Source organism: Plasmodium gonderi (genome assembly GCF_002157705.1).
Source record: "Plasmodium gonderi DNA, contig: Chr10, whole genome shotgun sequence".
In the NCBI taxonomy this organism is placed as follows: domain Eukaryota; phylum Apicomplexa; class Aconoidasida; order Haemosporida; family Plasmodiidae; genus Plasmodium; species Plasmodium gonderi.
This window is the reverse complement of record NW_021628935.1, coordinates 1,359,323-1,373,449: the sequence shown is the minus strand read 5'-3', so window position 1 is coordinate 1,373,449 and position 14,127 is coordinate 1,359,323. Positions and strand designations below refer to the sequence as shown.

General features: G+C 33.3%; 2 protein-coding genes across 2 annotated transcripts, besides 1 other annotated feature; both read left to right on the top strand.

The window, feature by feature from the left end:
- Nucleotides 1-896: 896 nt before the first annotated feature.
- Nucleotides 897-4,721, top strand: PGO_102870 (merozoite surface protein 3; the record flags this gene model as incomplete). The annotated part of the gene is made up of 1 exon (XM_028688316.1): nucleotides 897-4,721. The coding sequence occupies one exon, from the start codon at nucleotides 897-899 to the stop codon at nucleotides 4,719-4,721; it is 3,825 nt and encodes a 1,274-aa protein (XP_028544117.1).
- A 1,316-nt stretch (nucleotides 4,722-6,037) lies between these two features.
- On the top strand, nucleotides 6,038-7,735 carry PGO_102860 (merozoite surface protein 3; the record flags this gene model as incomplete). The annotated part of the gene is made up of 1 exon (XM_028688315.1): nucleotides 6,038-7,735. The coding sequence occupies one exon, from the start codon at nucleotides 6,038-6,040 to the stop codon at nucleotides 7,733-7,735; it is 1,698 nt and encodes a 565-aa protein (XP_028544116.1).
- Nucleotides 7,736-9,128: 1,393 nt separating this feature from the next.
- Nucleotides 9,129-13,904: a sequence feature (merozoite surface protein 3 (MSP3.7);~nonsense mutation produce stop codon).
- Nucleotides 13,905-14,127: the final 223 nt, after the last annotated feature.

The following is a 14,127-nucleotide window of genomic DNA, read 5'->3' as shown; positions in this document are numbered from 1 at the left end:
AATTCATGATCTGCATTCATAGGTATGAATATTTTTCCTGCATTATGTTAACATCATATTGTCTCATTTTTATCGTTATGAGGTAAAACCTTACATATATTTTTAATAGTGCAAATTGTTACATGAGTTCCACTTGGGAATCAGAATAACTCGAAAGTTGCATAGTCAAGTAAATTCCTTTCTCATCCATATGTGCTTTTTAGGTAAAGCAAGCTATATTTAACTTTTCACTTCTTTCAATTTTTACTTGAATAATATTACCACAAAACTTCCTACTATAACAAATTATTATTACTACGTCTTTAGGATCGTACTAAATAAAAAATTAAAAAAAAAAAAAAAAAAAAAGAGATGAAAATGTCATAGCAATTTTCCCTTTTATTTAAATTTTGAATGTTTTTTTTTTTACTTCTTACGCACAATTCACCGCTCACGAGAAATGAAATCACGAAAATAATTATAATAGATTGCACGCATATTCCTTAGAAGAAATGAAAAAAAATATATTAAAAAGTGTATATATATATATGCATGCATATGGACGATAACCTTGATTTATTCGTGCACTAAGACCGTATGCACATCACAGATTTTTTCTGCTTTCATTTTCCAACTTTTCCAATTGACATAACTAGTGTTGTTCCTCTTTGGCCCATGTATCCAGATTATTTTGATTTGCGGTATTTTAAATTTCCCATTTCATCAGGTAAAGTATGATAAATATGTGTAAAATAAATAGTTGCCAATTTTTTAATCATTTTTTTGAGGAATAATAAAAATGTTTTCCAATTATAGCCATCAGGTGTTTATAAATTATTTATGTATATTTTCCATTCTTTGTAAATATGTAAAAGTATAATTACTTAATTATTACGTTGTGTGCAAAAATAAAAAAAATGAACCAGTTTCATAGAATATCATTTTTCTTATTATTTTTAAATTTATACATTTATGAAAATAATGCTGTCATCAACCAAGTTGTAAACCTGAAAAAAACTAATTTGAGAAATGAATCACAAATAAAATATGTTTCATTACAAGATGAAGAAGACAGTGTGATTGCAGGAAATGAAGGTGATCCGAATACAGATGTAGCATCCACTGCATTATCACAAAATACAGAAGAAGAAAATAAGAAAAATACAGAAGAAATAAAAAAAGAGCCCTTAAAAACAGAAACAGCACTACAGGAAACTGAGGCAGCAGAAAAAATAGGAGAAGAGGAAAAAGAAAAACAGGAGGCACAAAATGCTTTAGAACAGGCAAAAAAATTAGAAGAGGGGGTAAAAAATGAAGCCTTAAAAGCAGAAACAGCAAAAAAAAAAGCGGAGACAGCACTACAGGCAGCGGATGAATTAGAAAAAAGGGCAACAGAGGCAGCAGAAAAAATAAAAGCGAAGGGGAAAACAAAAGAGGCGGCGCAAAAGGCTTTAGAACAGGCAAAAAAATCAAAAGAGGAGGCCAAAAAATTAGAAGAGGAAGTAAAAAAATTAGAAGAGGGTGTAAAAAAATTAGAAGAGGATGTAAAAAAGTTAGAAGAGGAGGCAAAAAGATCAGAAGAGAAGATAAAACAATTAGGAGAGGAGGTAGAAAACCAAGAACAGGACGTGATAGAAGAGGAGAACAAATCAGAAGAGGATGCAAACAAATTAGATAAGGAGACAAAAAATCAAGAACGGGAAGCGACAGAAGAGGAGAAAACATCAGAAGAAGCAAAAGAATCAGTAGTAAAAGGAAACAGTGAAGAAGAGACAGAGGCTTCAACAAGAAATGAAGAAAATACAGCAGAACCACAAAAGGAAGAAGAAAAAGAGGATAATGCAAAGGAACAAGGTGATACAGCAGGACCAAGTGAGGCAAAAAAAGAGGAAATATCTAAAAAATTAGAAGAAATAAAAACTTCGACTAAAGCAGCGGAACAAGCAGCCGATAATGCAGAAAAGGCAAGAGCACGCGTCGAATTGGCAGCTGAAGTAGCAGAACAAATGGTAAAAGTAGAAAACTCAAAAGAAGAAGCAAAAATTTCAGCTACTGCAGCAGGTAAAGCAAAAGAAGGAGCATTAACTGCAGCATCAGATTCTAAAGCACAGGGCGTGATAGAAGCAAAAAACACGGTCGAGAAAGAGGCCAAAACTGCACTTGATGAAAAGGAAAAGGCAGAAAAAGAAGCAGATGATACAGCAAATACAGCATTAACAGCAGTTGAGTCGATAAAACAAAATTTGGATGAAGCAAAAACGAAAGTACAAGATGTGAAGACAAAGGCAGAAAGCGTGTCACAAACAGCAGTAGCGGCGAAGTATGCTCAAATGAAAGCAGAAATAGCAGCCGAAGTAGTAAAAGCAGAAAGAGCAAAAGAAAAAGCAAATGAATCTGTAAGTGCAGCAAATAAAGCAAAAACTGAAGCTGTAGAATTAGCGTTAGAATCGAAGCAAGTAGAAATATCAGACAAATCAAAAGCTGAAAAGGTAGAAACGGCAAAAATATCAGTAGAAAATTACTCAAAAAAAGCGGATGAAGCAAAGGATAAAGCAGAAAAAGCAGCAAAAGATGCTAAAGAAGCAGAAAAAGATGCTGAAGCAAAAGGAAAAGGAGAAGAAATGCTAAAGGATGCAAAGTCTAAGGCACAACAAGCATCACAAGATGCGGAAGCAGCACAAAAAGAAGCATCACAAGCTGCAGAAGAAGCGAAGAAAGCACTCCTAGAAACTCAAATAGCAGCAGAAATAGTAAAAGCAGAAGCATCAAAAGAAAAAGCAATCAAAGATGCATTAAAAGCTGGAGAAGCAAGAAAACGGGCAGAGGATGCCGCACAAAAGGTAAAAACAAACACAAAGGCACAGGAAGCAGCAAGTAATGCAAAAAAACAAGAAGAAATAGCTCTGAAAGCAAAAGAAAATGCAGACAATGCAGTAAAAGAAGCAGAATCTGAAAACACTGTAAGTGAAGAAATATTACAAAAAATAAGAGACAAGGCACAAAATGCGTTAAGAGCAGCAATTGACGCTCAAGATGCTAGAATACGAGCGGAAATATCAGCAGAGATAGCAAAAGCACAAGCAGCAAAAACAGAAGCTGATGATGCAAATTTAGCAGCAGATAAGGCAAAAAAGGAAGCACAGAAAGTAGCAGAAGAATCTAAATCAGCAGAAGCTAAAAAGGCAGCAGAAGAAGCAGAAAAGGCGGCAAAAGAAGCAGAAAAGGCAGCAGAAGAAGCAAAAACAGAAGCTAATTTAGCAGACCAAAAGGAACAAGAAGCAGAAAAAAAAGTAACAGATGAAACAATTGAAATGACAGAAGATGCAGTAAAGGCAGTAGAAGAACGGGCTAACAAAGCAGTAGAAGCGGCACGAAAAGCAATAAAAGCAAAAATAGTTGCAGAAATAGAAACAGAAGTAACCAAATCAGAAGCAGCAAAGGCAGAAGCCGAAACAGCAATGAAACAAACTGAAGAAATTGCAAAAAGGGTAGAAACTAAAGTGAAAGCGAAAGTTGAAGCGAAAAATGCTGCGGATACAGCAAAAAGTAAAGCAAAAAGAGCTGAGGAATTGGCAAAGGAAGTATCAGAAAAGGCGAAAGAAGCAAAAGAAGAAGCAGAGAAAAATGGAGATAAGGAAGAGAAAAAGGCAGATATATCATCGAAAATGAGTTCTATAAAAGAAAAAACATTAGAAGCGATAAAAGCAGCCGAGGATGCAAAAAAGCAAAACGAAGTAGCAGAAATAGCAGAACTCGTGGGAAAAGCAGAAGTGGCAAATGATAAAGCAAAGAAAGCAGTTACTGCAGCAGAAGAGGCAAAGAATGCTGCAATCAAAGCAGCTGAGGAAGCAGAGAAGGAAAAGAAGAAAGCAGAATCAGCAGAGAAAGACGCACATATGGCAAAAGAAGAAGAACAAGAAGCAATTAAGAAGGCAAAAGAGGCATCGGACGAAGCAGTTACAGTGCAAGCTCAATTATTAATAGCAGAAGAAGAATTAAAGAAAGCTAAAGACGCAACAACAATGGAATCATTGAAAGAAGCTAAAGCAAAATCTCTTGAAGCAGTAAAGGAGGCTGAAAAAAAAGCACAAGCAGCAGAAGAGGCATCGAAGTACGCAAAAGAAAAGGCAAAGAAAGTGGGAGAGGCTGCAGAGAGAGCAAAAAAGGAAGCGGAAGAATCGTTGAGGAAGAAAAATCTAGGAGTACTAGATATTGTAAAAAAATATTCACGGGAAAGTTACAATGCAGTAGACAGTGATGAAAAGGAACATGGAGAAACAGAAGAACAAGAAAAGGAAGAGAAGGAAGAAGAGGAAGAGGAAGAAGTAGAAGAGGAAGAAGTAGAAGAAGAAGCAGAAGAAGGGGAAGAGGAAGAAGAAGCGGACGAAGATGAAGATGAGGAGGAGCCAGAGGCGGAAAGAAAAGAAGAAAGGCAAAATAGTGACCTAGAAACTGGGGTAGAAACTGGGGTAGAAACTGAGGTAGAAACTGGGGTAAAAACTGGGGTAAAAACTGGGGCAGAAAATGAACATAAACAATCCCAAGAACAAATTACCAAAACAATAAATGATACCAATGCCCACACGATCCTGGACAACAACCATAAAAATTTAGTGAATGTTAAAAAGCTAGCTGATGAATTAACAAAAAATATAATTAGCACAATGAATGGAGATACTGAAGTTACAGATGCCTTAAAAAACTTCGCTCAAGATGTGAATCAATTTCTATTGAACATCTGAAAATTAGAAAAAGTCTATATTTGGCACTTTTATTTTTCGAGGCACGACGAAAGTAGCACATGGTAGCGATAAAAATTGATTCAGTGAATCATCATGTTAGTATTAAGGCTAACTATAAAACATCCTTTAGAAGGAAAGCTAATAAATACTGGGCATACAAAAAAAAAAAAAAAAAAGAACCCCTCTACCTCTTTAATAGTAATAATAATCTTAGTTCAAAAAAAAAAAAAAAATGATAAAACTACCATTCAATAATGGAACAGAGAATTGCGTAAAACATAAGAAATCATGAAAACACGTAAATACAAAATAAAAAGAGGAAAATAAGATAACGTTTCTTAGTATTTTTGGATAAAAAGACAAATTATGTGTTGTTAAATTACATCGTGTTCATTTCATATTTTTAATTTATCCCCAATCGTGCATTTGATATAAAACGGAATAGCACTGTTTTATTTTTTCCCGCTTAGTCTTATATTTGTTTGTTTACTTTTATTTTATTTCATTTGGTTTTATTTAATTTTATTATTATTTTTTTTTTTTTAATCATTTTAATAAATTAGAGACTAATATTCGTAACTTTTTTTTTTTTTTCGCTTTAATAGAGTGTTGCATATTTTATTATTAACAAGTGCTAATGTTAATTTTTTCTAAATCCATAAAATTAAAAAATGTACATATATATATATATATATTCATGTATATATGCACAGATGTATATATCTCTCAGACGGGCTGTATCATCCTCGACTTATTCTTTGCTTGCGCTATTTCCTTTATTTCTGTAATTATTAATCTAAAATAATTTCCATTTTTAGATAACCATTATGCTAACATGATTGAATAAATTTTAAAATTTGGGTAAGAATGTTTTTCTTTATTTCTAAAAAGAGGAAATATTTGGTTGCACACAATGTTTCACATTTACGAATTTTTAATTGGTGAAATAATCTGAGCAAATTAAAAAATTAATTAATGATTTGGCTACTTCAAAAAAGGAAATATGTAAGTCGAAAAGTTTTTGAACAAATTATATTTCAATAATGAACGAAATATTCAATGCAACTAAAAATGTATTTTTATTTTTCCCTTTATGGACCTTTTTTTTTTATTTACAGTTTCTGATGTTTAACCATTTTTGAATAATCCACATTGCTATTTTCAACACAATTTGGAATTATGTTTATTTTCTTATTCGTTGTTATGTTCAACAACTTGCAATTAATATAGCATAAATTAGATTAATGCTCTAAGTTTTTTCAATTTATGATTACACGCCTAAGAACATAGTAGGCGTTATAATACAAAAATTGAAAATGAAGCATTTTTGTGGCATCACATTTTTCATATTATTTTTAAATTTATATGCATGTGAAAATGTTGTTGTGACTAGCGAACTTGAAAAAGAGAAAAATCCAAATTTGAGAAATGGGTCTTCAATAAAAAATGTTTCATTACAAGATGAAGATAAAGCTATTCAAAATGCAGACCTTAGTGAAGTGTCAGAAGGACCAAAGGAAGTTACACTTCAAGCGGAAGGTCAAGATAATGCAGAACCAAGTGAATCGGAAGATTCACAAAAGGCAAGAGTGGTAGCTGAAGGAAAAAGCGCAGAAGCAGAAGAATCTTCACCTGGCACAAATCATCAGACAGAGAATGGAGCATCGTCAGGAAATGAAAAAGCAAAGGAAGAAATAAGCGAACCAAGAACTCCTAATGAAACTGAAAAAAAAGAACAATTGTCAAACGAAATAGCAAAACTAGTAACGGAAGCAAAACAGTGTCACACGAATGCTGAAAATGAAGTAAAGAAAGCCGAGGAAGCAAATAAAAAAGCAAAACAAGCATCAGAACAAGCGAAAGAAGCAAAGGTACGAACAGAAGAAGCAGCCAAAGCAGGTGAAGTAGCAAAAGAAGAAGTACAAACAGCAACTGAAGCTGAAAAGTTAGCGGCAGAAGCATATTACAAGGCAGAAGACCTTTCAACTGAAGCTTTAGAAAAAACATATTCATTGAATATACAATTAAAAGCTGCTTTAAAAGAAGAACAAACAACAACACAGAATAAAGAGATGAGCAAATTAGAACAAGAAAAAAAAGACGCAGAAAATATAGCACAAAAAGCTAAAAATATAGAAGAAGAAGTAAAAGTAATAACAGCAAAGGCAGAAGCAGAAGCACAAAATGCAATTAATGAAGCAGAAAAAGTGAAGAAAGCTGTAGAAGTAGCAAAGGCGAAGTTGGCAAAAGCAGAAGCAGAAAATGCAGCAAAAGAAGCAAAAGCACTCGCAGACAAAGCAGCTGAATCAGCAAAAAATACAAAAGCATCACAAGAAGAGAAAAACAAATCGGAGGAAGCAGCGAAAGAAACTGAAGTTCAAGCGAATAAGGCAGCAGCAGAAGCTCAAAATGCTACCACTGCAACGGAAAATGCAAAAAATGCAAGCACAGCAGACAAAGCAAGAGCAGAAGCTAACAAAGCAATCGCTGCAGCGGATAAGGCGAAAAAAGCAAAGGATAAAGCAGCATTCCAATACTTGAAATCGAAAAATCAAGATTTATTGGAACCATTGGAAATATCTGAACAGACAGACAATAATTTAATGGATAATGATGAACAGGTAAAAGAGGAAGTTCCTGAACAGGAAAGTACTCAAGATGAAGAAACCGAAGAAGATGACGAAGAGGAAGAAATGGAAGAAATGGAAGAAGGGGATGATGAATTTCAGAAAATTTTTAAGGAGAATGATCAGGATGATGAGGATGAGGAAGGGGATGATGAAAAGGAACCAGGAAAAACAGATCAAAGTAAAGAAGGTAAAAATAAAGACACATTAGATGACAGTAGTATTCATGAATCTTATCAAGGGGATTACAAAAAATATGAAGACATTAAAAAAGTCACAGATGATTTAGTAAAATCTATGACAGCATTAATTTCTGAAGATTTCGAGGTTGGTGAGACTGTAAAAGATTTCCTATCAGATATTAATCAGGTACTTCTGGGTTGGTAAAATGGTGAAGTGCATATTTTAATCATCTTAATAAAAATTACAATTACTTTCTAGATTGCATGTACCAAAACAGAATGCATTAAGTTCTATCTGAGTAGCAGATACAGGTGCTAATAATAATGAAGCGAAATAAAAAATAAGAAAAAATGAATCTACAATCGTGAGTTCCCTTTTTATCATAATTACTGAGTAAAGGAGGAGAAATTTTAATTTCCTTTAAATTTAAATAAATGTAATATAAAATAGCGAAATTAATGAATGCATGTTAATAAAATACTTATATAAGATCATTTAGATAATTAATTAGTATGCTTTAAAATATAATTATATTTTTACATAAATTTAGTATATAATTTCTAATAGTAATATAGAAAAAAATTTATGTAGTGATTTTATAGTTAGTGTTATTTCGTAAGGTAAATTTTTCCAATGAGAAAAATGAATTTATCAAATGCATGCTTGGAGAATAAATATATATCAACTTAGAAAATGTTAAATCATTTTAATGAATAAATGTGTTAATATTTTTAGGTCAATTTTAAAATTAGGAATCCACGTGTTATATATGAAAAAAAAAAAAAAAAAAAAAAATTTACTCCTCCCTTCTTTTCTGTGTATACAATATAATACAACAATTTATTTTTGTTTATATTAATTATTATTTTATTTTGAATTTTTATTACCTATTTTAAATAACAGAGCATAAACATTATAGAAAAAGCAATTTAATATTACTATTTATTGAGTCTATAAAGAAAAATATTCGATAATTGTTTCAAATCAAGTGTTTCAACATATTCATTCGTTTTAAAGCATTTGCCATTTAGGATTTCAAGGTTTATTAAATTAATTTGAAAGTCTCCATGGAAAAATGGTACATTTTTTTTTTTTTTTTTTTTTTTGCACACACAATGTGTATTATTCAAATTAAAAAATATTAAAATAATTTAGACAAGTCATGTAATTTTTTTTTAACATTTCTAGAAAAAAAAAAAAAAAATTGAATAAAACATTAAAAAAAAATAATTTCACGAACACTTTACATTTTTTGTCCTAAAAAAATACATATATATATATATATACATACACATATACACACTTTTAGCAGATTGGTTCTACTCAACTAACATGCGCGTCTTCTCATTTCTACAGTTACTATAGTGTTGCATTTTACAAATTGAAAGATAAAGTATTATTATTTTTTTTTTTTTTTTCCCTCCCTTATTTATATTTTTTAGTTAATAATATGTACAATGATTCATGTAATTTTCAGAATAAAAAATGTTAATATGAAAGGCGCATAGAAGGGGGGGAAAAGTATGACCTGGAGTCTTTACATTTGTTTTATTTTTTTAATAAAATTTGAAGTGATATAATTTATGCATTGTATAACATGAAGAACAAATTCAAAATTATATTTTGCATATTTTTTTTAAATTATTATGTGTACATTAATCATGCAAAACTCACAAACAATTCTAATAAAAACTCTACAATTCCAAATCATGAAAAATATAATTTAAGAAATGACTCACAAAAAAAAAAAAAAATTTTTAAAAATAGTCAAAACAGTTTAAAGGGGGCACATAAAAATCGTCTTGGTAGTGTTAGTGTTGTATTCGGAAAAACAGATTTAGAGGAACCATATTACCCTGCTGATATAGATCCAGAAGTTTTAAAAAAATTACTTGAATTAAACAGAAATGGTGAACAAGGAACAAAGATTAAAGAGGAATCACCACCTGAAAATTCAAATACTAAGGAAGAACATGGGAAAAAACAAGACGAAAAAGTTTTAGAAAAGGAAGAAAGGGAAGCAAAAGAAAGGGAAGCAAAAGAAAGGGAAGAAAGGGAAGCAAAAGAAAAAATTGAACAGGCTTTAAAAGAAGCTGAAGAATCCATAAAAAAAGGAGAAAAGTTCGAAAAAGCAAAGGAAGTAGCAGTTTTACTAGAAAAAGCAGCAACAAATGTAGCCAAAATTGTAGAACAAGCAGCTTCAGACTTATCAAAACAAGAAGTAACAAAATCATTGCGAGAAAATAATGACCCATTAAAAGAAGCAAAGGAAACTGTGCAGAATGCTAAAAATATTGTTAAAGAAACAAAGGAAGCCCTCCAAAAAAATGAGGAAATTAGCGCTGCAGTGAAGACAGAATATGAAAAGATAGTACAGGAAGTGAAGGATTCCACTAAACCAGATAAAGTACCCAATAAAGAAATGGAACAGAAGGCTTTATGTTGCGCAGAAAATGCAGCAAAAAATGTAGAGTCGAAAAAAAAAGAAGCTGAAGAAGCTTTAAAGAAAGCAAAAGAAGCAGCAGAAAATGCTAAAAAAGAAAATGAAAAGGTAAACATAGAATTAGAAATAGTAAAGGCGTTAAAAGCAATAGGAGACGCTGAAAAAGCATTAAAAGGGTTTGAGGAAACAATAAAAAAGGAAGAAGAGCACTTGGAAGCAGCGAAAAAAGTAGAAGAAGGTGCAAAGAGAGCAGCAGATGAGGCAAAAAAAGAAGCCGATGATGCAACAAAAGCAGCAGATGAAGCAAAAAAAGCAGCAGGTACTGCAGAAAAAGCAGGAGCTACACATGCAGAATCAGAAACCAGTGATGTACAAATGGCAGCAAAAAAATCAGAAAAGGCAGCTGAAAAAGCAAAAGCGGCAGCTGAAGAAGCAAAAGCGGCATCTGAAGACGCTCAAGATGCAGTTAAAAAAGCAAAAGAAGGCAGTGCATTGCTGGCTGGAGTTGAAATATCCGGTAAAACAAGTGAGCAAACAAATTATAAATCAAGGAGGGATGAGGCACAAAAGGCTTTAGAGGACGCGAAGGAAAAAGCAGAAAATGCTAAAAAATCAAAAGAAGAAACAGGGGCGTTAAATTTATCAACGGAAGCTGCAAAAAATTCTAAAGATGCAAAGGAAAAAGCAAACGTAGCTTTAAAGATTGCAAACGCAGTTTTAGAGGATACAAAAGAAGCAGCAAAAAATGTAGAGTCGAGAAAAAAAGAAGCTGAAGAAGCTTTAGAGAAAGCAAAAGAAGCAGCAACAAATGCTAAAAAGGAAAACGAAAAGGCAAAAATAGAGTTAGAAAGAACAAAAGCAGAAGGTGCAATTGCAGATGCTGAAAAAGCCATAAAAGATGCAGGGGTAGCAAAAATGGAGGCACAAAGCGCATACGAACAAGCGAAAACAGAAGCAGCTAAAGTTGAAATTTCAAAATACGAAGCTGTAAAAACGGCAGTAGGAAAAGTAGAAACGGAGTCAAAAAATGCAGATTCAGAAGAAGAAAAGGCAGTAGAAGAAGCACGAAAGGCAAAAGGCGAAGCACGAAAAGCAAAAGGGGAAGAAGAAAACGAAGCAAAGAAGGAAAAAGACGAAAACTTAGATACTGTAAAAGAATATACAGAAAAATCAGTACAATATGCAAAACATGCAAAGACGGCAACAGAAAAAGCTCAAAAAGCAAGGGATAATGCAAAAATAGCATTAGAAGTAACAAAAGCTGAAGTGTCAAAAGTACTAGCAGAGATGGAAGCGCTCAATGCAGAAAAGGCAAAGGAAAATGCAATAAGTGAAGCTAAGAATTCTAATGAAGCGAATAATGCAAAAAAGAGAGCAGAAGAGGCCGCAAAAAAGGCAAGAGAATATGCAAACTTAGCACACACAGCAGCAGTTGCTGCCCAAAGTGCGAATACATTAAGCAGTACCGAAGAAGAATCAGAAAAGGCACAAGACGCATTGAATAAAGCAAAGAAAGAAAGAGTAAAAGCAGAACTAGCAGCCCAAGTTGTAAAAGCAGAAGAAGCACAAGAAGAAGCAAAAAAAGAAGTGGAGTAAGCACAAAAAGCAAAAGAACAGGCAAAAAAAGTGGTGAAAGCGAAAGAGGCAGCTAAAAATGCAATAAAAAAACTTGAAAAGGAAGTAAAAAAGGCAGAAGAACAATCAGCTGCAGTAGAAGCATTCACAAAAAAGGTGAAAGATGCAGAAACGGATTTGAAAGATGAATCAATTGATGTAAGTATGGATAAGTTATTAAAAGCAATAGAAGAAGCGAAACAAGCAGTGGAAGCCGCCAAACATGCAAAGAAAGCAAGAGAACTAGCGGTAATAGCAGCGGAAGTAGCAGAATATTTAGAAAAAGCAGAAACCGCAAAAGAAGAAGCACAAAAAGCGAAAGAAGATGCACTGAGGGCAAAAAATGAAGCTTCCAAATTCGCAAATGAATCAAAAGCCGTAAAAGCAGTAGAAGCAGCATCTAAGTCAGAAAAAGCTTCAAATACAGCTTCAGAAAAAGCAGATGAAGCGAAAAAAGAAGCATTAGATGCAGTACAAGAAGCAACAACTGGTATAGATGATATAACAGATAAAGCAGATTCCATAAAACAGAAGACAAACAAAGTAGCAGAACTGGCTGGTGAAGCTAAAAAAGCCAAAACAGAGGCACAACTAGAAGCAGAAGTAGCAAAAGCAGAAGCAGCAAAAGAAGAAGCTAACAGAGCGCACATTGCAGCTGAAGAAGCGAGAAAACAGGCAGAAAAGACAGCAGAAAATAATCCATTAAAAGAGGTAATGGACGAAAAAGGAAAGGCAGAAAATGAGGCCGATATAGCTAAGCAGAAGGCTGAAACGGCATCGTCACAAGCAAAAGAAGCAGAAAAAATGGCGGTAAGAATATTAGATGATTTGAAACAGAAAGTAGAAGAAGCAGATGTGTCCAAAAAATTAGATGAACTTAAAGAAAAGGCAAAAAATGCGTTAGAGGCAGCGAAAGAAACTAAAAAGGCTCAAAAAAAAGCAGAGATGGCAGCAGAAGTAGCTAAAGCATATGTAGCACAGGAGGAAGCCAAAGAAGCACATGTGGCAGCTGAGAAAGCAAAAATGCAAACATACGATATGGAAAAAAAGGTTGAATCAGGAATAAAAGCAAAGGTTGAAGCGGAAAATGCTGCGGATATAGCAAAAAAAAACGCAGAAATAACCGAGAAATTATCAAAGGAAGTGTCAAAAGAAGCGAAAGAAGTAAAAGAAGAAGTAGAGACGCATGGAGATAATGAAGAGAAAAAGGAAAGTATATCATCGAAAATGAGTTCTATAAAGGAAAAAACATTAGAGGCAATAAAAGCAGCCGAAGATGCAAAGAGGGCAAAAGAAGTAGCAGAAATAGCAGAACTGTTTGCAAAAATAGAAGTGGCAAATGATAAAGCAAAGAAAGCAGTTACTGCAGCAGAAGAGGCAAAAAATGCTGCAATCAAAGCAGCTGAGGAAGCAGAGAAGGAAAAGAAGAAAGCAGAATCAGCAGAGAAAGACGCACATATGGCGAAAGATGAAGAACAAGAAGCAATTAAGAAGGCAAAAGAAGTATCGGACGAAGCAGATGGAGTGCAAGCTCAATTATTAATAGCAGAAGAAGAATTAAAGAAAGCTAAAGACGCAACAACAATGGAATCATTGAAAGAAGCTAAAGCAAAAGTGCTTGAAGCAGTAAAGGAGGCTGAAAAAAAAGCACAAGCAGCAGAAGTGGCATCGAAGGACGCAATAGACAAAGCGAAGAAAGCGGGAGAAGCTGCTGAGAGAGCAAAGAAGGAAGCAGAAGAATCGTTGAGGAAGAAAAATCTGGGAGTACTAGAAATTGTAAAAAAATATTCACGGGAAAGTTACAATGCAGTAGATAGCGATGAAAAGGAACTTGGAGAAACAGAAGAACAAGAAAAGGAAGAGAAGGACGAAGAGGAAGAAACCGATGAAGTGGAAGAAGCCGAAGAAACAGAAGAGGCAGAAGAAGTGGAAGAAGATGAAGAAGTAGAAGAGGCAGAAGACGTGGAAGAGACAGAAGAAGTGGAAGAGACAGAAGAAGTGGAAGAGACAGAAGAAATGAAAAAAAAAGGTGAAGTAGAAGAAAAAGAAGCAGAATATAGAGAACCCCAAAATAGTGGCGTAGAAACTAAGGTAAAAAATGAAAATAAACAATCCCAAGAACAAATTAACAAACCTTTAAGTGACCATGATGCTTACATGATCCTTGATCCTAACTATAAAAGTTTAGCGGGTGTTAAAAAGTTAGCTCATGATATAACAAAAAATACAATTAGCACAATTAATAATGATATTGGAGCCACAGACGGTCTAAATGATTTCTCGCAATACATGAACCAGTATCTGTTGAACATATGAACATAAGAAAAATTGCAAAAAGATATATTTGATGCATGTGTTTAGTGCTTCCTATACTCACCTGATCCTTTTCTGGTGATAGGGAAGGATTTTAAAGGTTAACTATGTTAGTTTTGAAGAAAATTACAAACTGTTATTTAAGAGAAGAAAAGTACTAAAAAAAAATGAACACACTAATGGGAATAATTTCATACAAATTAATCCAAGTCATAAGAAATCTAAT